The 22,078-nt window shown below is 52.2% G+C and overlaps 1 protein-coding gene across 1 annotated transcript; it reads left to right on the top strand.

Moving 5' to 3' along the window:
• Positions 1 to 7,564: 7,564 nt before the first annotated feature.
• Positions 7,565 to 17,036, top strand: LOC132384077 (4F2 cell-surface antigen heavy chain-like). Its single transcript, XM_059955405.1, is given in 10 exon segments — positions 7,565 to 7,833; positions 7,835 to 8,112; positions 9,187 to 9,360; positions 9,758 to 9,855; positions 10,432 to 10,512; positions 11,048 to 11,112; positions 12,090 to 12,288; positions 13,262 to 13,396; positions 14,690 to 14,791; positions 16,624 to 17,036. Coding segments are annotated over 10 exon segments (1,620 nt in total). The 5' UTR covers positions 7,565 to 7,690; the 3' UTR covers positions 16,969 to 17,036.
• The last annotated feature ends 5,042 nt before the right edge of the window (positions 17,037 to 22,078 follow it).

Consider the following 22,078-nt stretch of genomic DNA (forward strand, 5'->3'; position numbering starts at 1 on the left):
CTCCTCAGATGTCGCCTGACCTGCCGAGTTCCTCCGGCGCCTTGTGTGTGTTGTCCAACTTTCTCTCGTTCGGTTCCTCACCATTTTCTCTGTATTTTTAACAAAATCAGGCCATCGAGTCTGCCTCGCCATTCCATCATGGCCCACTTATTCTCAACCCCATTCTCCTCCCTGTAACTTTACCAAGAGCCTATCGACCTCCACATTAAATATTCCCAGTGACTGGGCCTCCACAGCCCTCTGTGGCAACGAATTCCACTGATTCACCAGACTTTTGGTGAAAGAAGTTCTTCCTGGATACAGCTCTCCCCAGCATGGAGGGACGTTTCTCTCACCCTCCCTCTTCTCGATGCTGCCGTCTGGCAGGAGGCACAGGAGCCTGAAGACACACACTCAACGATTCAGGAACAGCTTCTCCCCCTCTGCCATCAGGGAGGAGGTACAGGAGCCTGAAGACACACACTCAACGATTCAGGAACAGCTTCTCCCCCTCTGCCATCAGAGAGGAGGTACAGGAGCCTGAAGACACACACTCAGCGATTCAGGAACAGATTCTTCTCCTCCGCCATCAGGGAGGAGGTACAGGAGCCTGAAGGCACACAATCAGCGATTCAGGAACAGCTTCTTCCCCTCTGCCATCAGGGAGGGGGTACAGGAGCCTGAAGACACACACTCAACGATTCAGGAACAGCTTCTCCCCCTCTGCCATCAGGGAGGAGGTACAGGAGCCTGAAGACACACGCTCAACGATTCAGGAACAGCTTCTCCCCCTCTGCCATCAGGGAAGAGGTACAGGAGCCTGAAGACACACACTCAATGATTCAGGAACAGCTTCTTCCCCTCTGCCATCACGGAGGAGGTACAGGAGCCTGAAGACACACACTCAATGATTCAGGAACAGCTTCTTCCCCTCTGCCATCCGATTTCAGGAATGGTCCTTGAATGCCAGCTCACTATTTTGCTCTCTTTTTCCCTTATTTATTAACTTTACATGTTCTTATCATAATTTACATTAATTTTTATGTATTGCACTGTGCATGGTCAAGGTGGCGGAATAGACGGAGTTGCCTTTTGTGTTGGCAGGGCTGGTTATGGGGACGGAGGGGAGGGGTTAGATGTCCGGTTAGGATTTAGGGACAGGGATGTGAAGGAGCTGAAGATTAGGCCGCAGTCCAGCGCTTGGCTCCATGTCCCATGTTGAAGCCGAAAGATGTCCAAGAAAAGATGTGCTGGCACTGAGGAAGGTCCAGAGCAGGCTCACTCGGATAATCCCAGGAATGAAAAGGGTTAACGTAAGAGAAGTGCTTGACGGCGCTGGGTCTGGACTCTCTGTGGAGTTTCAGAGAATGAGGGGGAGGGGATCTTATTGAAACCTCCAAAACGTTGAAAGGCCTCAATAGGGTGGATGTGGAGAGGATGTTTCCTATAGTGGGGGAGTCTAGGACCAGAGGACACAGATAGAGTGGATGTGGAGAGGATGTTTCCTATAGTGGGGGAGTCTAGGACCAGAGGACACAGATAGAGTGGATGTGGAGAGGATGTTTCCTATAGTGGGGAAGTCTAGGACCAGAGGACACAGATAGAGTGGATGAGGACAGGCTGTTTCCTATAGTGGGGGAGTCTAGGACCACAGATAGAGTGGATGTGGAGAGGATGTTTCCTATCGTGGTGGAGTCTAGGACCAGGGACACAGATAGAGTGGATGTGGAGAGGATGTTTCCTATCGTGGTGGAGTCTAGGACCAGGGACACAGATAGAGTGGATGTGGAGAGGATGTTTCCTATAGTGGGGGAGTCTAGGACCAGAGGACACAGAGTGGATGTGGGGAGTCTGTTTCCTATAATGTGGAGTCTAGGACCAGAGGACACAGATAGAGTGGATGTGTACAGGATGTTTCCTATAGTGGGGGAGTCTAGGACCAGTGGACACAGATAGAGTGGATGTGCAGAGGATGTTTCCTATCGTGGTGGAGTCTAGGACCAGAGGACACAGATAGAATGGATGTGGAGAGGATGTTTCCTATCGTGGTGGAGTCTAGGACCAGAGGACACAGATAGAGTCAATGTTTCCTATAGTGGGGGAGTCTAGGACCAGAGGACACAGATAGAATGGATGTGGAGAGGATGTTTCCTATCGTGGTGGAGTCTAGGACCAGAGGACACAGATAGAGTGGATGTGGAGAGGATGTTTCCTATAGTGGGAGAGTCTAGGATCAGAGGACACAGATAGAGTGGATGTGGAGAGGATGTTTCCTATATGGGGGAGTCTAGGACCAGAGGACACAGATAGAGTGGATGTGGAGAGGATGTTTCCTATAGTGGGGGGAGTCTAGGATCAGAGGACACAGATAGAGTGGATGTGGAGAAATGGATACTGATGGATCTTGGGGGCTTTTGCTCCAGATTCTCCCCCCCCCCCCCGGTTTACTCCCAAACTTCTGCACGGCGCAGGACAGCGGAGGTTTGAGGTCAAACTCCATTTTCCCAAATACATTAAATTAATAACCAACCAGGTAACCTATCTGATCCCCATCTGCCTACACCATGTCCACATCCCTCCATCTTCCTCATCCAAACGTCTCTTTTAAAGCCCCTAATGTATTTGCCTCCACCACCACACCAGGCAGCAAATTCCAGGCATCCGTAACTCTTGTGTTCATTTAAAAAAAACATTTGCCCCAAGCATCTCCTTTGAAATTACCCCCTCTCACCTTCAATGCCTGCCCTCTGGTCATTTCCACCCTGGGAAATGGATACTCCCTGTCCACTATTGAGCTTCTCAAACTTACAAACCTGCGTCAGATCTCCTCTCCGACTCTCTGGTTTTGAGTTTGCCTGGCCTCTTGTGATAGCACATGCCCTCGAAACCAGGCAGCTTCCTGCTAAGCCTCTTCTGCCCCCTCAACATCCTCCCCACCGTGGGGCGACCAGAACTATGTTCAATACTCCAGGTGCACGGAATCACTTTTTTTTTGGGATGGAGTTGCAACATAACTTCCTGACTTTTGGACTTGGCTAGGAAAGGGAAGCATTCCTATTTCTTTCCCTCTTGGGAGTTCTCTTTCGCCCCCACACACTGCGTTTCAGAGCCGGGTTGAGCTCGGGGGGATTTTTATAGACAATAGGTGCAGAAGTAGACCATTCGGCCCTTCGAGCCCGCACCGCCATTCTGAGATCATGGCTGATCATCTACTATCAATACCTGGTTCCTGCCTTGTCCCCATATCCCTTGATTCCCCTATCCATAAGATACCTATCTAGCTCCTTCTTGAAAGCATCCAGAGAATTGGCCTCCAATACCTTCCGAGGCAGTGCATTCCAGACCCCCACAACTCTCTGGGAGAAGAAGTTTTTCCTTAACTCTGTCCTAAATGACCTACCCCTTGTTCTCAAACCATGCCCTCTGGTACTGGACTCTCCCAGCATCTGGAACATATTTCCTGCCTCTATATTGTCCAATCCCTTAATAATCTTATATGTTGCAATCAGATCCCCTCTCAGTCTTCTTAATTCCAGAGTGTACAAGCCCAGTCTCTCTAACCTCTCTGCATAAAACAGTCCAGACATCCCAGGAATTAACTTTATTAATCTTATCAATCTTATTAATATCCTTCCTGTAATTAGGTTCGAGAACAGTTACTACCCCTCGACCATCAGGCTCTTGAACGAAAGGGGATAACAACACTCATCTGTTTCCAGTGTTCCAACAACTGACAGTCTCACCCTGAGGACCCTTTTATCATATTATCTCATGCTCGTTACTTATTGCTGTTTATATGTATATAATTTGTTGTCCATTGATCCTGTTTACAGTTACTGCTCTATAGATTTGCTAAGTATGCCTGCAGAAAAATGAATCTCAGGGTGCTACGTGTGTGGTGAACCATGTAGATCTGTCTGGACACGTCCCGCTGCTGACTGCTCCTCCCCCAGACCCCTGGATTGTGTCTCTGCTCCTCCCACAGTCATCCAGCATGGACCTGCTCCGTTTTACTGCTAATAAAAGCCTTTCAGTATTCACTCTGCTTCCAGTCTTTTGGAGTTATTGACAGTGCGTCAATGTGTACTCTGACGATAAATTTTACTTTGAACTTTGGTGAGGAAGGCAAACACGAAGCTCACAATTATTTCAGGAGGACTGGAACATAAAGGCAAGGATGTAATGTTGAGGCTCCGTAAAGCACCGGTGGGGCCCACTTGAAAGTACCGGGGCCCCTGATCCCAGAATGCTGGAACTGGAGAGGGTTCAAGGGAGGCTCACAAGAAAGATTCTGGCATCGAATGGCTTGTCAGATGGCTCTGGGCCTGTACTCACTGGAATTCAGAAGAATGAGGGGTGGCCTCATTGAAACCTATCGAATGGTGGAAGGCCTCAATAAAGGGAATGTGGGGAGGATGTTGGGGGAGTCTAAGACCTAACAGAGGATGTGGGGAGTATGTTTCCTATAGTGGGGGAGTCTGGGACCAGAGGACGCAGATAGAGTGGATGTGGAGAGGATGTTTCCTATAGTGGGGGAGTCTAGGACCAGAGGACACAGATAGAGTGGATGTGGAGAGGATGTTTCCTATAGTGGGGGAGTCTAGGACCAGAGGACACAGGTAGAGTGGATGTGGAGAGGATGTTTCCTATAGTGGGGGAGTCTAGGACCAGAGGACACAGATAGAGTGGATGTGGAGAGGATGTTTCCTATAGTGGGGGAGTCTAGGACCAGAGGACACAGATAGAGTGGATGTGGAGAGGATGTTTCCTATAGTGGGGGAGTCTAGGACCAGAGGACACAGATAGAGTGGATGTGGAGAGGATGTTTCCTATAGTGGGGGAGTCTAGGACCAGAGGACACAGATAGAGTGGATGTGGAGAGGATGTTTCCTATAGTGGGGGAGTCTAGGACCAGAGGACACAGATAGAGTGGATGTGGAGAGGATGTTTCCTATAGTGGGGGAGTCTAGGACCAGAGGACACAGATAGACTGGATGTGGAGAGGATGTTTCCATACTGGGGGAGTCTAGGACCAGAGGACACAGATAGACTGGATGTGGAGAGGAAGTTTCTAATAGTGGGGGAGTCTAGGACCAGAGGACACAGATAGAGTGGATGTGGAGAGGATGTTTCCTGTAGTGGGGGAGTCTAGGACCAGAGGACACTGCCTCTGTGAGGGATGTTCATTTAGAACAGAGATGAGAAGGAATTTCTTTAGCTAGAGGGCAGTGAATTTGTGGAATTAATATCCATGGATGATGGTGAAAGGCAGGTTATTGGGTAGATTTAAAACAGAGGTTGGTAGACTCAGTGATTAGTCTGGGCTGCAAAACGAGTTTCAGAACAAGGATGTTGAACCAGATTCTGACTCCGCTGACCTATGTTCATTCTGACTGGAAGGGTTTGAATTTGTTGAGGACTTCAATTCCTTCAGTTGGACTCTCGAACTTTCATCGCTATAATCAGCATTCCTCCGCAGGACTCCAGATTCAGCCTCCAGGTTGAAGTTCACTGTTTTGTGCCAATCGTCCGGAAATTATTAACTCTTGGGTGTCGAGTAGAGACGAGATTCTGCAGAATGCACCCACTGGTTTTTATACATGTAAGCAGATATAAAAATTGGGAGGGGTATGGAGATACGTCTCTACCAAAGGAGGTGTAAGGCACTCCTCGCCTCCTCTGGACTCAAGGTCACCCTTGGGTGAGTGTAGGCCCTGCTTAGCACCCCCCCCCCCCCCAATCAGGGCCACCTGAAGCCATGGAAGCAGGTGGTGGACGGTTGTATGAGCAGCTGGTGCAGATCACAAGTACTAGTTCTGTGACCACTGATGCCAGGCAGACAGTCTCCGAAGAGTATTGATAATGGCTGGGGTCACCCGTCTTGAAAGGACAAGGCCCAGAAGATGGAAATGGCAAACCACTCCAGTAGAAAAATTTGCCAAGAGCAATCACGGCCAAGGACTGTGATTGCCCACGTTGTTAGACATGGCGCGTAATGGATGGCTTTATTAAGAAAAAGAAAAAAAAGTAAATAGTGCAAAAGGTGAGGAATAATCATGAGGTAGTGTTCATGGGTTCAATGTCCATTCAGAAAACTGACGGTGAATGGAGGGGAATGAGGTAGTGAGGTGGTGTGCATGGGTTCACTGTCCATTCAGGAAACTGATGGTGAATGGAGGGGAATGAGGTAGTGAGGTGGTGTGCATGGGTTCACTGTCCATTCAGAAAACTGACGGTGAATGGAGGGGAATGAGGTAGTGAGGTGGTGTGCATGGGTTCACTGTCCATTCAGGAAACTGATGGTGAATGGAGGGGAATGAGGTAGTGAGGTGGTGTGCATGGGTTCACTGTCCATTCAGGAAACTGATGGTGGATGGAGGGGAATGAGGTAGTGTTCACGGGTTCAATGTCCAATCAGAAATCTGATGGTGGTGGGGAAAAAGCTGTTCCTGAATCGCTGAGTGTGTGTCTCCAGGCTCCTGATGGTAGCAATGAGAAGAGGGCATGTCCTGGGCTACTAGGGTTTGGGGGAGGGGAGGGGAACGGTCCTAAATGAGTTTATAACGTGTCGGTGATAATAAAATGATCCTGGCAACGATAATCTGGAGCAACACACGCAAAGTGCCGGAGGAACTCAGCAGGCCGGGCTGCATCTATGGAAAAGAGTAAAGAGTGGAAGTTTCCAACCGAGATCCTTCTTCCCGACCGGGCCTGAAATGTCGACTCTTTTGCAATAGATACCGCCTGACCTGCTTTGTGTGTGTGTGTGTGTGTGTGTGTTGCTTGGATCTGCTGCATCTGCAGATTTTCTTGTGTTCGTTAACAATAATCTTGGTTTATGCTCTGCCTCCACAGACAGCCAGTGCCAGATCATTACCATTATTTCCCTTCCCTCTTGCTAACTATCTAAACCTGCAGTGTTCTGCCAGAAGGTGAAATCCCATCTCCCTTGAACAATTTCGGCATCTATTAAAAAACTTGTTTTCCAAGTGGCCCAGAGGCATCTGCTGTTCTGGGCTTCTCTCCCAAAGTCCTGCTTGGGAAAAACAAGCAGATCGTTCGAGCACCCCCCCCCCCCCCCACCGTGTTTGCCAAAGAGAGGAGAGGAGCCGAGGGTACACTGTTAAGGTGGAACTCGCTGTTAACTGCAAGCTGATCTCTGCGGGTCCGCTTGTCACAATGGCTCTCTGCGTTAGTCTGCATGTTGTGTGTGTGTGTGTGTGAGTGTGTGTGTGTGTGTGTGTGTGTGAGTGTGTGTGTGTGAGTGTGTGTGAGTGTGTGTGTGTGTGTGTGTGTGTGTGTGTGTGTGTGTGAGAGTGTGTGTGTTTGTGTGCAATTTGCACACTCTCTCAGTGACTGTGAGTCCCCAGTGCAGGGGACAATTAATTCACCAATGTTGTTGGGATGCGGGGGAAGGGAACCGCCGCTCAGACACAAACTGCACACTCAGTAGTTGGGGGCCGAACTCGGGCTGGGAGGCAGAGTGACACCTCACCAGCAAATATCCTGGAAGGCGAAGGACTCGGGTCGGGAACGGGATGAGGGGAGAGGGATGGATGGATGGGCGGGTGGAGGGAGTCACGCTGCCACCCGCATTTGCCGACACCACCTTAAGGGGCTGCCCCGGTGACGCTGCCGGGGAGGCGGGCCCCAGCTGCCTATAAGAGATCGGGCGGCAGCCCGAGCTGCAGATAGAAACCGGGAGCAGGAGATGAGCAACGTGACCGAGATGGACGTGGAAGCGGGGCTGAAGGACGTGGAGCTGAACGAGGTGGAGACGGAGACCGAGAAGCTGCCGATGAACTCGGGCGGCGGCGGCGACAGCAACGGCGCGCTGAAGGCCAAGGAGGTCGAGGGCCGAGGCCGAGGTCGAGCAGGCCTTCACCGGCCTGAGCAAGGAGCAGCTGCTGAAGGTGGCCAACACGCCGGGCTGGGTGCGCCTCCGCTGGGCGCTCCTGCTGCTCTTCTGGTTCGGCTGGTTGGCCATGCTGGCCGGCGCCATCGCCATCATTGTGAAGGCGCCCCGCTGCAAGACGCTGCCCGACCTGCGCTGGTGGCAGAGCGGGCCCCTCTACCAAATCCAGGTCGGCGCCTTCCAGGACTCGCGGGGCCGCGGCCATGGAGACCTGGCCGGTGAGTGATTGGGGGGGTCTCCGGGGTGACGGGCCCACGTGGGTGGTGGGTTTCGGCTTTGTGATTGGGGGGGGGGGTCTCCGGGGTGACGGGCCCACGTGGGTGGTGGGTTTCGGCTTTGTGATTGGGGGGGGGGGTCTCCGGGGTGACGGGCCCACGTGGGTGGTGGGTTTCGGCTTTGTGATGGGGGGGGGTCTCCGGGGTGACGGGCCCACGTGGGTGGTGGGTTTCGGCTTTGTGATGGGGGGGGGTCTCCGGGCTGACGGGCCCACGTGGGTGGTGGGTTTGGGCTTTCTGATTGGGGGGGCTTGAGGGTGTCCCCGGTGAAAGGACCACGTGGGGGGGGGGGGTTAAAGGACTGGGGCTTTGTGATTGGGTGTGTCGTGGGGTATCTCTCGAAGGTAGCAGTCACATTACTGGGGGATAGGGGACGTCCGGGGTAGGGGGAGACCACGTCTTGGGTTTGGGGTGATTCCCCCTATTTATCTCTCCCGCTGCTACCTGGAGAGTGGAGGGGGCAATCCCCGAGGCCGGGTGGCGGGAGGGTATCCTTTCACATCACGGGGGTCTGCGCACCGGGCAGCGCAGGCGAGGCTGCCGGTTGCATCAGCCGGGGTATGTCCCGCTGCTGCAATGGAACAGCAGGTTGCATCAGCCAAGAGGGAGGCGGGGCCCGGATCTGCGTCTGACTGTGGGTGCGGAATTATCGGCAGGAACTGAAATGCCCCCTCCAGGGACGGGCCACTTGCCGCCACAGGGGTTACCCGCTGCTGGTGAGGGTGGAATAGGGGAGATGTGGCCCGTGAGCGGTTAATTGGCTTGTCACGGGTAACTTCGGTTTCATACCTCATCAGTCCATCAAACCAGGTCAATTAATGAGGGGAGGGTACAAATCAACCTTTGCCTCTTGGGTAGGCAGGTGGATGATAGAAAAGGAGGGGGGGTCTGGGACTTGGTTAAAGGGTGAGCACAGCATTGTGGGCTGAAGGGCCTGTACTGTTCCACATTGTGAATTTCATGGATTTTAAAGGGGGGGTACGGTTCACCGAGTTTCATTGTGAGTTCTCACCGCAGGGGTGGAACAGCGCCTGGAGGAGATCGCTGCCCTCAAGGTGAAGGGTATCGTGATCGGCCCCATTCACCGCAACAGCCCGGACCGGATCAACGAGACCAGGCTGACGGAGATCGACGTCCCCTTCGGTGACATGCCTCAGTTCGAAAGCTTGCTGAAGGCGGCCCACAGGAAAGGTAACCCCCGGGGTGGTGTTGGGAGAGGCGAGTGGGGGAGGGCTGCCTACTGCTCGGCACGGCGTGGACTCCAGCTCCCAAATCAGTTGGGCCAGGGTGGGACACTAGGGAGGGGCTACACCTCACAGGAAGGGCGCGGGGTGGATAAGCACAGGTCGGGGGCTCATTGACAGATACTGTTCCGGCCATGTTACCTCCCCACCCTCCAGCGCTTCCCCGGCTGGCGGGCTAACTTGGCCAGTTAGTTGTCCCAAGTGCTTGGGTGAGAGGGTGGGGCCGCACAGAAGAGGAATGGCCCGTTCCTGTGGTGGGGGCTCTGGCGAGTTGGTGGGCCCGGGGGTGGACGGGTCAGCATGGAGCAGATGGACTGAGTGGCCTGGTTTTGCTGTCTGAGCAGGCATCAAGGTGATCCTCGACCTCACTCCCAACTACCGCGGGACGGAGAAGTGGTTCGGCCTCAACTTCAACGAGACGGGCGCGGGTGACCTCCTGCAGGTACGTCTGCTGCTTCGGCCGCGTGCGTTGAATGCAAATGACTCCCCTCCCCCACAAGATTTTCACCCCAGCTTAAACGCAAGTTACGGTGGCCAATTAACCTCCCAGCCGGTATGCCTTCAGACTGTGAAGGGGTGCCAGAGCACCTGTGTCAGCCTCCCCCAAGGGTGAGGGTGCCTGTCCTGGGGTTAGAGGGTTGTGTGGGAGTGGGGAGGGCGTATTTCGTGGTTGTCACTTGTCAAGTTCTATGCTGTTCTGCTGAGCCTATTAGGTGTGATATTTCGGCGCTGGAATACGTGCCCCCCCCCCCCCGTGCGCCCGGTTAAAGGTTACAGGGAGAAGGCAGGAGAATAAGATTGAGGGGGGGGATAAATGGGATGGCAGTGGGTTCAATGGGCTGAATGGTCGAGTCCTGCTGAATCCTACTTCTTGTGGCCTTGTTGTTTCCTGATTTCTACGTGCGTGAGGCGGGTAGACTGGGAGCTGTGCCCGTTGGGACGGGTGTAGCTGGCCCGCTAGCGTTTGCCTGCCGCGGAACAAGTGACCAATGTGCTTCCCCCCCCCCCCCCCCCCCAGGAGAAGGAAGCATTCCAGTTTTGGCTCCAGAAAGGTGTGGACGGGCTGCGCCTGGGGGGAGTCGAGAAGGTCCTCAATTCCGTGAGTATGGGCGATATTCCGGATGCTGAAATTCCTCATTTCCCCCCCTCTGATCCATAGGTCCGAGCCGCCCCATTTAATGCCAGAGAACGCCTGCGCCCTGAAATTCTATCTCAGCACAGACGCCCTCGAAACAAGAAGCCCCCGTAGAATGAATGACAGACTCTCGAGGACTGACAAGCTCTCCCTCTCAAAAAAAAGAGGGTATGACGAGTACAGGGGCCTTTTCCCGGCAGCGTTGACACTCGCCCACTGTCCCAATGATTCAGTCGGCGAAATAACCGCGGTGGGTTGCGGACTTGTTGCTGTAGGAGTATTTCCCGATCCCTGAGAGTGATTTCCCACTGCCGCCACGACGGCAAATTAATTCCCATTGGTCATCTGTGAATTTTGGGAAGAGTTTGGGGAAAGTCCAGCCCCCTGGAAAGGGCCAGTCGCCTCTCCAGCTCGAGAGGAAACCAGGAACGTCCTCAGCCGCTGTTGTCCGCCTGTGAGAGCAGCTGAGAAGAGACTGACCAGTTATCCTCTGTCCTAGGCTCCGAATCGGGTAAAGCAATGGCAAAATCTCACCAGGAACTTCTCGGCAGCTGAGCAGCAGAGGTAAGGCTGAGGGCCGGAGGCCTTGTACGCTGTCGTCCTGCCTCGACGTTGACGCTAACTCTGTTAGTCAGACTTCTGTGACAAGATAGAATCTCAACCTCACAACCTACCTCGTTGTGATCGGGATTAACATCACCGGCGTAGGTTGTGAGATCTGTGCTGAGCAAGGTGTTTATATAAAAAAATAAAAAAATTCTCTAAGTCGCAGTGAAAAATGTATTTTAAAAAAAATCGGATAATGTGCATGGGTTCAGGTCTGTACAGGATCTTGGGAATGAAAGGGTTAACATATGAGGAGTGTTTGTTCTGAGCCTGTAGTTGCTGGAGTTTAGAGGAATGGGGGGGGGGGATTCTCATTCAAACGGATCGAATATTGAAAGATATTCTTCACATCGAGTGGATGTGGGGAGGATGTTCCCTATAGTGGGGGAGTCTAGGACCAGAGGACACAGATAGAGTGGATGTGGAGAGGATGTTTCCTATAGTGGGGGAGTCTAGGACTAGAGGACACAGATAGAGTGGATGTGGAGAGGATGTTTCCTGTCGTGGGGGAGTCTAGGACCAGAGGACACAGATAGAGTGGATGTGGAGAGGATGTTTCCTGTATAGGGGGAGTCTAGGACCAGAGGACACAGAGTGGATGTGGAGAGGATGTTTCCTATAGTCGGGGAGTCTAGGACCAGAGGACACAGATAGAGTGGATGTGGAGAGGATGTTTCCTATAGTGGGGGAGTCTGGGACCAGAGGACACAGATAGAGTGGATGTGGAGAGGATGTTTCCCGTGGTGGGGGAGTCTAGGACCAGAGGACATAGCCTCAGAATAGAGGGATATCTGTTTAGAATAGAAATGAGGAATGTCTTTAGCCAGAGGATGGTTAATCTGTGGAATTTGTTGCCATGGACGGTCTGCAAGACGAGCTTTTCACTGTGTGTGACAATGTTAAGCCAATCCTTCAAATCTGCTTCTCGCCTGCAGGGTTCTTGTCGTTGCCACGACTAGCTCAGACCCGGACGAGATACTGCAGCTCCTGAAGGACTCGGAGGTGGACCTGCTCTTCAGCAATTACCTCCGGCAGGCCCTCTCGGAACCCGGGGAGCTGACGGCCGCGGCTGTCCACCAAAGGGTGCAGCGCCACATCAGCAGCTGCGGCAACAGGACCTGGCCGAGCTGGGCGGTACGCAACTCCTCTCTTGTGTCCCTTCGGCCCGCAATGTTCTGCTAACCCGATTGTCCGGGGCCTCCGTTCGTCGGGCAGCTGTGGCTATTGCGTCCCAGCTGCCTGGGTGCGCGTCAGAATACGAAACGTAGAGCAGGCATCCCCACGCAGCCGATGAACGGCGGAGACTGAGCTTCCAGTCAGTGTTGAACTCTCAGCGTAGGACTGTCTTGGGGGCTTTTGCTCCAGATTCTCTCCCCCCCCCCCCCCCCCCCCCCCGGTTTACTCCCAAACTTCTGCACGGCGCAGGACAGCGGAGGTTTGAGGTCAAACTCCATTTTCCCAAATACATTAAATTAATAACCAACCGGGTAACCTATCTGATCCCCATCTGCCTACACCATGTCCACATCCCTCCATCTTCCTCATCCAAACGTCTCTTTTAAAGCCCCTAATGTATTTGCCTCCACCACCACACCAGGCAGCAAATTCCAGGCATCCGTAACTCTTGTGTTCATTTAAAAAAAAACATTTGCCCCAAGCATCTCCTTTGAAATTACCCCCTCTCACCTTCAATGCCTGCCCTCTGGTCATTTCCACCCTGGGAAATGGATACTCCCTGTCCACTATTGAGCTTCTCAAACTTACAAACCTGCGTCAGATCTCCTCTCCAACTCTCTGGTTTTGAGTTTGCCTGGCATCTTGTGATAGCACATGCCCTCGAAACCAGGCAGCTTCCTGCTAAGCCTCTTCTGCCCCCTCAACATCCTCCCCACCGTGGGGCGACCAGAACTATGTTCAATACTCCAGGTGCACGGAATCACTTTTTTTTTGGGATGGAGTTGCAACATAACTTCCTGACTTTTGGACTTGGCTAGGAAAGGGAAGCATTCCTATTTCTTTCCCTCTTGGGAGTTCTCTTTCGCCCCCACACACTGCGTTTCAGAGTTCGGGGGGGATTTCTGACCAGGCGTCCCATCTTTCCTTTCAGGTTTCTGGTTCCAGGATGGGTCACTTGGCCACCATGAACACGAATCTGACCGGCCTTCTTCCAGTGATGTTGTTTACGCTCCCTGGGACTCCCTTTACCTACTACGGCGACGAGATCGGGCTGCGGAGTGACACGGTATGTGACTGCTGGGGGGCTGGGGGGTGTTGGTAGTCGGGTTTTTCGGTTTGTTCACCAGTAAAGTGAAATGTTACATTGCTGGCGGGGGGTGGGGTGCGACGGCAATGTTGGCTTTCAGCTCGAGGGGGCGAGGGTGTGATGCTGAGGGTTTATAAGGTGCCGGTGAGGCCTCGTTTGAAGTATTGTGAGCAGTTTTGGGTCCCTCGTCTAAGAAGGGATGTGCTGGGTTTCGAGAGGGTCCGGTGGAGGTTCATGGGGTATTATCCCGGGAATGATGGGAGCACTTGAGGTCTTTGTGCCTGTACTTGGTGGTGCTTATGACAGGATCTCATTGAAACCTATTGAAAAGACGAAATGCAGTATGGTTCCTACAGTTCAGGACCAGAGGGCATAGTGTGGATGTGGAGAAGATGTTTCTGATGGTGGGAGAGTCCAGGACCAGAGGACACAGATAGAGTGGATGAGGAGAGGATGTTTCCTATAGTGGGGGTGTCTAGGACCAGAGGACACAGATAGAGTGGATGTGGAGAGGATGGTTCCTATAGTGGGGGAGTCCAGGACCAGAGGACACAGATAGAGTGGATGTGGAGAGGATGGTTCCTATAGTGGGGGAGTCCAGGACCAGAGGACACAGATAGAGTGGATGAGGAGAGGATGTTTCCTATAGTGGGGGAGTCTAGGACCAGAGGACACAGATAGAGTGGATGTGGAGAGGATGTTTCCTATAGTGGGGGAGTCTAGGACCAGAGGGCACAGCCTCAGAGTAGAGGGACGTCCCTTTAGAACAGAGATGAGGAGGAATTTCTTTAGCCAGAGGTTGGTTGAGTCTGGAATTCATTGCCACAGACGGCTGTGGGAGCCCAAGTCATTGGGTCTATTTAAATAGGTTCTTAATTAGTCAGGGCACCAAGGTTACGGGGAGAAAGTAGGAGAATGGGGTTGGAAGGGATGATAAATCAGCCCTTGTTGGAATGGCGGGACAGACTTGATGGGCTGAATGGCCTAATTCTGCTCTTGTCTTTCAAAGAGAAGTGCATGAATAGAGGTGTAGACTAGATCTGAGGGGCTAAATGGCCCTTTGGACTTGGATGTAGGCCAGGTCTAGTCTTTATTTTAAATGTTTCATGGGATGTTTTGGGGAGTTGGGGGTGGAAAGTGAGGGAGGACTCCTCTCTCTCTCTCTCTCTCTCTCTCTCTCTCTCTCTCTCTCTCTCTCTCTCTCTCTCGCGGTGGGGGAAGTGTTTCCCTGTGGGTTGTTGCCTCTGACTGAGCACCCCCCTGTCTCTGCAGCCCGAACAGGACCCGTGGATGTTGTGGAATTCATCGGTAAATGCTGGCTTCACCTCGAAGGACAGCGGCCGTCCGAAGCCGGACATCGCCCAGACTGTGGAGGTCAGTGCCCGGAGGGTCGTGTGTGAGCCTGCACTGGGTTTCACGTCACTGGCGTATCTCGCGAGATCTGTGGTCTGAGCGGCCGCAGGTCGTTAAATAAGAAATGTATATAGTGCAGGAAGAGAAGTAAAATTACTGAGGTAGTGTTCATGGGTTGGTTGTCCATTCTGATGGTGGAGGGGAAGAAGCTGTTCCTGAATCGCTGAGTGTGTGTCTTCAGGCTCCTGTACCTCCTCCCTGATGGCAGAGGGGAAGAAGCTGTTCCTGAATCGCTGAGTGTGTGTCTTCAGGCTCCTGTACCTCCTCCCTGATGGCAGAGGGGAAGAAGCTGTTCCTGAATCGCTGAGTGTGTCTTCAGGCTCCTGTACCTCCTCCCTGATGGCAGAGGGGAAGAAGCTGTTCCTGAATCGTTTAGTGTGTGTCTTCAGGCTCCTGTACCTCCCTGATGGCAGAGGGGAAGAAGCTGTTCCTGAATCGCTGAGTGTGTGTCTTCAGGCTCCTGTACCTCCTCTCTGATGGCAGAGGGGAAGAAGCTGTTCCTGAATCGTTGAGTGTGTGTCTTCAGGCTCTTGTACCCCCTCCCTGATGGCTGAGGGGAGGAAGCTGTTCCTGAATCACTGAATGTGTGCCTTCAGGCTCCTGTACCTCCGACCTGATGGTAACAGTGAGAAAAGGACATGCCCTGGGTGCTGGGGGTCCTTGATAATGGACGCTGCCTTTCTGAGACACCGCTCCCTGAAGATGTCCTGGATACTTTGTGGGCTGGAACCCAAGATGGAGCTGACTGGATTTACAAACCCTGAAAGGTCGACTGATTATTCCCTTCCACAGATGCTGACTGACCTACTGGTTTCCTGCCCCTTATGGAACTTGGCAGGCTCCTTTCAACCCTCACCAAGTCTAGCTGAACTGTTGAAAGTGTCCAGTATGGGTGTTTTCTAAGCATTTAAAGCTTTAATATGTGACACCTAGATCGACACATACAGTGAAATCTGTCATTTGCGTCGACAACCAACACAGTCCGAAGGTCTGCTGGGGACAGCCCGTACATGGTCACGGGGAGAACGTACAGACTCCTTATGGGTGCTGGCAGGAATTGAACCCCAGATCGCTGGCTCTGCAATCTCGTTAACACTGGCAGTTAGGATAGCATCGTAACGGGAACCACTCTGCCCGCGACTAGGAGGAACTGCAGAGGGTTGGGGACACGGCTCTCAACGTGTCGGAAACCAGCCTCCCCACCGCCCCCGTGGCAACAGACACACAATGCCGGAGGAACTCAGCAGGCCTGGTAGCGTCTGTGGAAAAGAGTAAGCAGTCGCGTTTCGGGCCGAGACCCTTCTTTGGGACTCATCGGAATTTTGAAGGGTCTTGTTGCAAAATGTTGAGTGCTTGCTCTTTTTCATAGATGCTGCCCGGCCTGTAGATTTTCTGCTGCCCGTGACTTCCCCCTCCACGGACTTTACCCACACCTCTCTCAATAAATCACCCACCCCTCTTCTCCCTCCTCCCATCGGGCAGATGGTACTAAAGCCCAAGAGCTCGTCCCACCAGGCTCGGAGACAGCTTCACCCCGCCATTATCAGAATATCGAGCCCTGAGATAAGATGGGCTCCAGACTTCACAATCTACCTCGTTATGATCTTGGCGATTTATTGTTTCCCTGAACTGTGCTTTCTCTGTTGTTATTGCACTTCATTCTGCGTTCTGTTATCGTTTGACCTTGTTCCGCCTCGGTGTGCCGTGCGATGATCTGATCTGTGTGGACATTGACGATGAGCTTTCCATTATCTCAGTACATGTGACACTAATAATTATCTTTCTCTCTTCAGGGCCAGAAATCCGACAGTAATTCCCTCCTGTCGTTATTCAAGAAATTGGGCCTACTGAAAGCCAAGGAGCGGTCGCTTCTGTTTGGCGAGTTCCGGCCGCTGGACACGACGGGCAGCGTCTACGCCTACCTCCGCTCTTGGGACCAGAGCGACCGCTTCCTGGTCCTGCTAAACTTCGGTATGGGGCCCACCACGGTCTCCCTTGAGGGGGAGGAGGGCCTTCCCTCGGAGGCCATCTTGGAGCTCAGCTCGCTACCCCCCAGGTTGGAAGAAAAAGTCAGGTTGGACTCGGTCAGCCTCGCTGCAGGGGAAGGCCTGGTGCTGAAGTTCCCCTATGTACCTTAAAGTGACACACCGTCTTCCCCCCCCCCCCCCACCCATGTGATTCAACGCGCGGGGGTGGGGGTCCAACATTCCATTGCATGCTGCTTTTCAACGAATGCCAGTTGCTGTTCATCTCCTGGACGCCGGACGGTTTTCTGAGCCGGGGGGTGGTGGGGGGGGAGGGAAACGGGGCTGTGTTGACCTGGTCAGTGGAGACCGACTTCATAACATTAAACCCAACCCTTTCAAACATTCTCCTGGGCTGCCTCGTGGTGGAATGGCTAAAGACCAGATGTAGGGGGGTTAGAACCAGAATACTTGGCCCATTTTGGGTTGCGACTGATCTTTTAAGACAAACGAGCAGAATGAGGCCATTTTGGCCCATTGGTTTTCCCCTCAACCACATTCTCCCTGTAATCTTTGACCCTCCTGACTAATGCGCTTTAAATATATCCAATGCCTCGGCCTCCACAGCCGTCGGTGGCGATGAATTTCACAGGTTCACTGCCCTCAGGCTAAAGAAATTACTCCTCATCACAGTTCTAAATGGACGTCTACCTCTGTTCTGAGACTGTGTCCTCTGGTCCTAGACTCCCCCACTACAGGAAACAGCCTCTCCACAATCACTCTATCTGTGTCCTCTGGTCCTAGACTCCCCCACTATAGAAAACATCCTCTCCACATCCACTCTATCTGTGTCCTCTGGTCCTAGACTCCTCCACTATAGGAAACATCCTCTCCACATCCACTCTAATCTGTGTCTTCTGGTCCTAGACTCCCCCACTATAGGAAACATCCTCTCCACATCCACTCCATCAAGGCCTTTCAATATTTGAGATCCACCCCCATTCTTTGAAATTCCAACGAATAATCATAAGATGTGACGAGTCCAAATCCCTCGCTGCCCCCCCCCACTAAACGGACGGCCCTGACGCTGTACCGCACTCCCTGAGCACGAGTTTCAGTTCAGTCTGTTGGCTAGACACAGAGAGTGCTGGAGGATCTCTCGTCAGGAGGGGTATAAAGAGGCCAGTGCTGGTCATGGGTCTCAACCAGAAATGCCGGCTGTTTCAGCCTCTCCGTAGATGACCTGCTGAGGTCCTCCAGTATTTTGTGAGACTGTTGCAAATAGTATTGCCACTTGTTCACCCCAATGGCTTCCAGGCCCCAACCTCCACACAGCCACTTATCCTCTGGTGGTTCAGTCGATGGGCTGAATGGCCCAATTCTGCTCCTTTGTAGTATGGTCAACTGTGTGGTGTGACTGACCGCCACGGTCTCTGACAGTCTGGATTCAACACAGCTTTGCCTCGTGAATTGGAGTCGTCCCCTTCCTTCCCCTGAGGCGACCTGTGAGTGGAAACAGCTTGTGTGCGGGTATTTTAACAAGAAATTCTCAGCTTGTGAGGCAGCATCTGTGGAGCAGGAGGCATTTAAGCGATTGTTAAGGGGTCGAGTTGACTGTACGTGTATACAGCCCTGTGCAGAAGCCTTTGGCACCCCAGCTTTATTTGTGCGTGCTGTGTTCAACGTGGAGTGGGGAGCGAGCTGGCAAATCTGGCGGGAGCAAAGGATTTTGGGGATGGCGAGGGTGGAGTGCCATAGGAAGGGTGGTAGACGTGTGCCAGGGTTGGGGAGATCTGTGGGTGTTTTTTTTTGCAGTACGGTACGAGGAATAAAATTACTACAGTACGTGGCCCATCCTCTGGGTGGTGGAAATTAATGTTTTGCACTTCTATACACCCAAATGAAACCATGTTCTTCTGCCCATGGTGTACCTAGAAAACGTACATCACACACAGCCCAGAAACCAAATTCTAAGTTATTCTAACTTAAGTTATTAAAATATTCAAAATACATGCGGTGCACAGCACATCGAGTTATCAGACTGGAATGTTGACCCTTCTGCCTCCTGAGCTGCTGCCTGACCTCCTGAGTATTTTTTGAGTCGTTAACAATTGCCATCAGTCCTCGGCCGTTTTCCCATCCCGGCGGAAGGAGGACTGACTGGCCTGCAGGTTCCGGAGCTGTATTTTCTCCAGAGCGGCTCGGCTCCAGAACGTGGAAACCGCCGGTATCCGTGGCTGAGGAAACTTAACACTATTCCCTGCTTCCACGTCTTGTTTCTGTTTACCTTGTAGTCGTTAACTGGATTTTGGGGCTTGTCTGTGATCAGCAAGCTTATGAGTATTTTTTTTTTAAACTGGATTTTCATACTTTTTTTTAATTGTTTCAATAATAAATAACGTTCCAAGCAAAAGAACAATTGAGTGAATTCATTGCTGCTGTTATTTAAGATTGTTTAGTATTTCCTGTATACAAGTGTAGAGGATCAAATAATTTTCCTCCAGAACCAATGCTTAATATTTTAAAAAGACACTAGAATAAATCCGTAAGATCACTTGGATAGAGTTTTAGGTCTAGAAGGTGACGCTGACCGGTCAGTGATGTAGTAGTGTTCATACCGGGCTTCAAGACGAGTGGTCCCAGGTTCAAATTTGGCTGGCTCCTTACAAGCTTCTTATCTGTGTTGGGTTAGCAACTCTGCCTCGTCCTTTTTTTTAAAAAAAAAAAGGAACACAAAAATGCCAAAGAAATGGATAGGCTGCTGCCTAGTGTGGCACAGGTGATGTGAAGCACGGGAGTTTCTGTGCAGATGGTGACTGGCAGGAAATGGTAGGGGCAGCGAGGGGCAAAATAACAGCCAAACAAGACTGCGTTCCTCCAGGGTCGAGGCGCCAAGTACAAAGTACATCGACGATAGTAATGTACAGTCCCAAATGCCCGAGTCCAAGAATGTTGCAACGATCTGCAGTCCAACAATACATCTTGCCTTCTGCTGAGCAAACACTGGAGAGCAGTACTGAGGCCAACATGGACGCCCTGGCACACCAATGGAGTGCACTGACTCCCGTACCTTGCCCTGGGCGGCAACAAACGGGTGTCATCGCAGCTGGCAGCCTAGTCTCCGCAGCTTCACACCCCCCCCTCCAAAAAAAAGCCCCCAGCGATCACCGACAAGCCAGTGAATCGGACTTGCGGCTGAGATTGTCACTTGCCGACGGACTGAGCACACCTCGGTACGCCAGTGCCTCTCGTGGGCAGCAACGCAGTCGCGCCAAACTCGGCTCCTGTCGCGCCACTGGCGACCAGCTGTGGTGGGGAAGACCTGCAGTGCTTTAAAGTTCTCAATTTCCAGCAGGCTCTTGCAATTGTAAAAAAAAATAGTTTTTCTGAAAAAAAAAGGTTTGTAGAAGCTGCTGCATCCAAATGCGCTGGCATCTTACTGTAAGATGCGGCATAAAAACACTGCAGAAAGAGCACTTCATAAAAACAAAAAACACATAAAAAGGTGAAGTATTTGTACAAGGAACTGCTGTATGAGCAGGCTGTACGTAACGTGTAACTAACGGTGGTGGGGTGGGTTAATGGGATTTCAGAGGGACGCCGGGGGGGTGGAGAGTACGGGTAACGAAGTGGTAGGAAAGCAGGTCGGTTACCATTTAAAAGACACTTGGGCAGGTGCATGGCGATTAGCGTAACTCTTATTACAGCACCAGGCTCAATTCCCACTGCTGCCCACCTCTGATCGCACGGGTTTCCTCCCACGTTCCCAAGACGTACCGGTTAGCAGGTTAATTGGCGGCATAGCTTGGGAGGTGAGGGCTCGTTGGGCGGTGGTTTAGACAGACTAGGCATGTGGATGATAGAGAAATTGGGGAGTACATAGAAAGCAAGGTTCGTGTTAAAGAGTGGGTTAAAAATATATATGGAAAAATTAAATCAGAGCATATGTAGTGAGGTAGTGCTCATGGACCATTCAGAAATCAGATGGCAGAGAGGAAGAAGCTGTTCCTGAATCGCCGAGTGTGTGTCTTCAGGCTCCTGTACCCCCTCCCTGATGGCAGAGGGGAAGAAGCTGTTCCTGAATCGCCGAGTGTGTGTCTTCAGGCTCCTGTACCTCCTCCCTGATGGCAGAGGGGAAGAAGCTGTTCCTGAATCGCTGAGTGTGTGTCTCCAGGCTCCTGTACCTCCTCCCTGATGGTAGCAATGAGAAGAGGGCATGTCCTGGGTGGTGGGGGTCCTTAATAATGGACGCTGCCTTTTTGAGGCATTGCTCCTTGAAGCTGTTCTGGATACTATGGAGGCTGGTGCCCATGATGGAGCGGACTGAGTTTACAATTCTCTGCAGGTTACTTCAATCCTGTGCAGTAGCATCGATATGCCGGGCCCGAGATGGATCGTCAGAGATGCTGACAACCAGGAACTGGAAGCTTCTGACCCCTCGATGAGGGCTGGTGTGTTCTCTCCCGAATTCTCCGCCTGTTCCTCACTTTAAAACTTTGGATATAGACGTCTGCCATGGAGATGGATTTCTCAGCGCTTGCCAAGTTTACATAACTGGAGCCGGCTGACAAGAGACAGTAGGTGCAGGAGTAGGCCATTCGGCCCTTCTAGCCAGCACCGCCATTCACTGTGATCATGGCTGATCATCCACAATCAGTACCCCGTTCCTGCCCTCTCCCCATATCCCTTGACCCCGCTATCTATAAGAGCTCGCTCTAACTCTCTCTTGAATGCATCCAGAGACTTGGCCTGCACTGCCTTCTGGGGCAGAGCATTCCACATATCCACCACTCTCTGGGTGAAAAAGTTTTTCCGCATCTCTGTTCTAAATGGCCTACCCCTTATTAATGGGTCTACGTTCTCCTGACTCCCTCTTCCTGAATCCACTATCCGTTCCTTATCTTACTGACACTGAGTGCGAGGCTGTTGCTGCGGCTCCACTCCACCAGCCATCGATCTTCCTCCTGTACACCATCTGGAATTCCCTTGAGAGCCTGGGTCTCTTGACTTCCCCTTTCTGAAGGCAGCAGTAAGCTCCGCGGGCTGCTTAGATTTTTTTCTGAGAAATCGTTATTGCGTCTCTGCGTAGCCACATCTTCAAATCTCACTTCTTTACGCCGACTCATCGGCTCCCATAAGGCCGGCCACAACAGGAGTCATCAGCCGGTTTGTGGGTTGAGTTCGAGCTGTGCGTCAGCACCACACTGCCACGTGTGACGGGAGTGGAGCAGAGGGCAAAGCACACAGCCTCAGGATTGTCACCCATCTGAACTGACCTAGATTT

Source organism: Hypanus sabinus, chromosome 31, assembly GCF_030144855.1.
Source record: "Hypanus sabinus isolate sHypSab1 chromosome 31, sHypSab1.hap1, whole genome shotgun sequence".
NCBI lineage: Eukaryota > Metazoa > Chordata > Chondrichthyes > Myliobatiformes > Dasyatidae > Hypanus > Hypanus sabinus.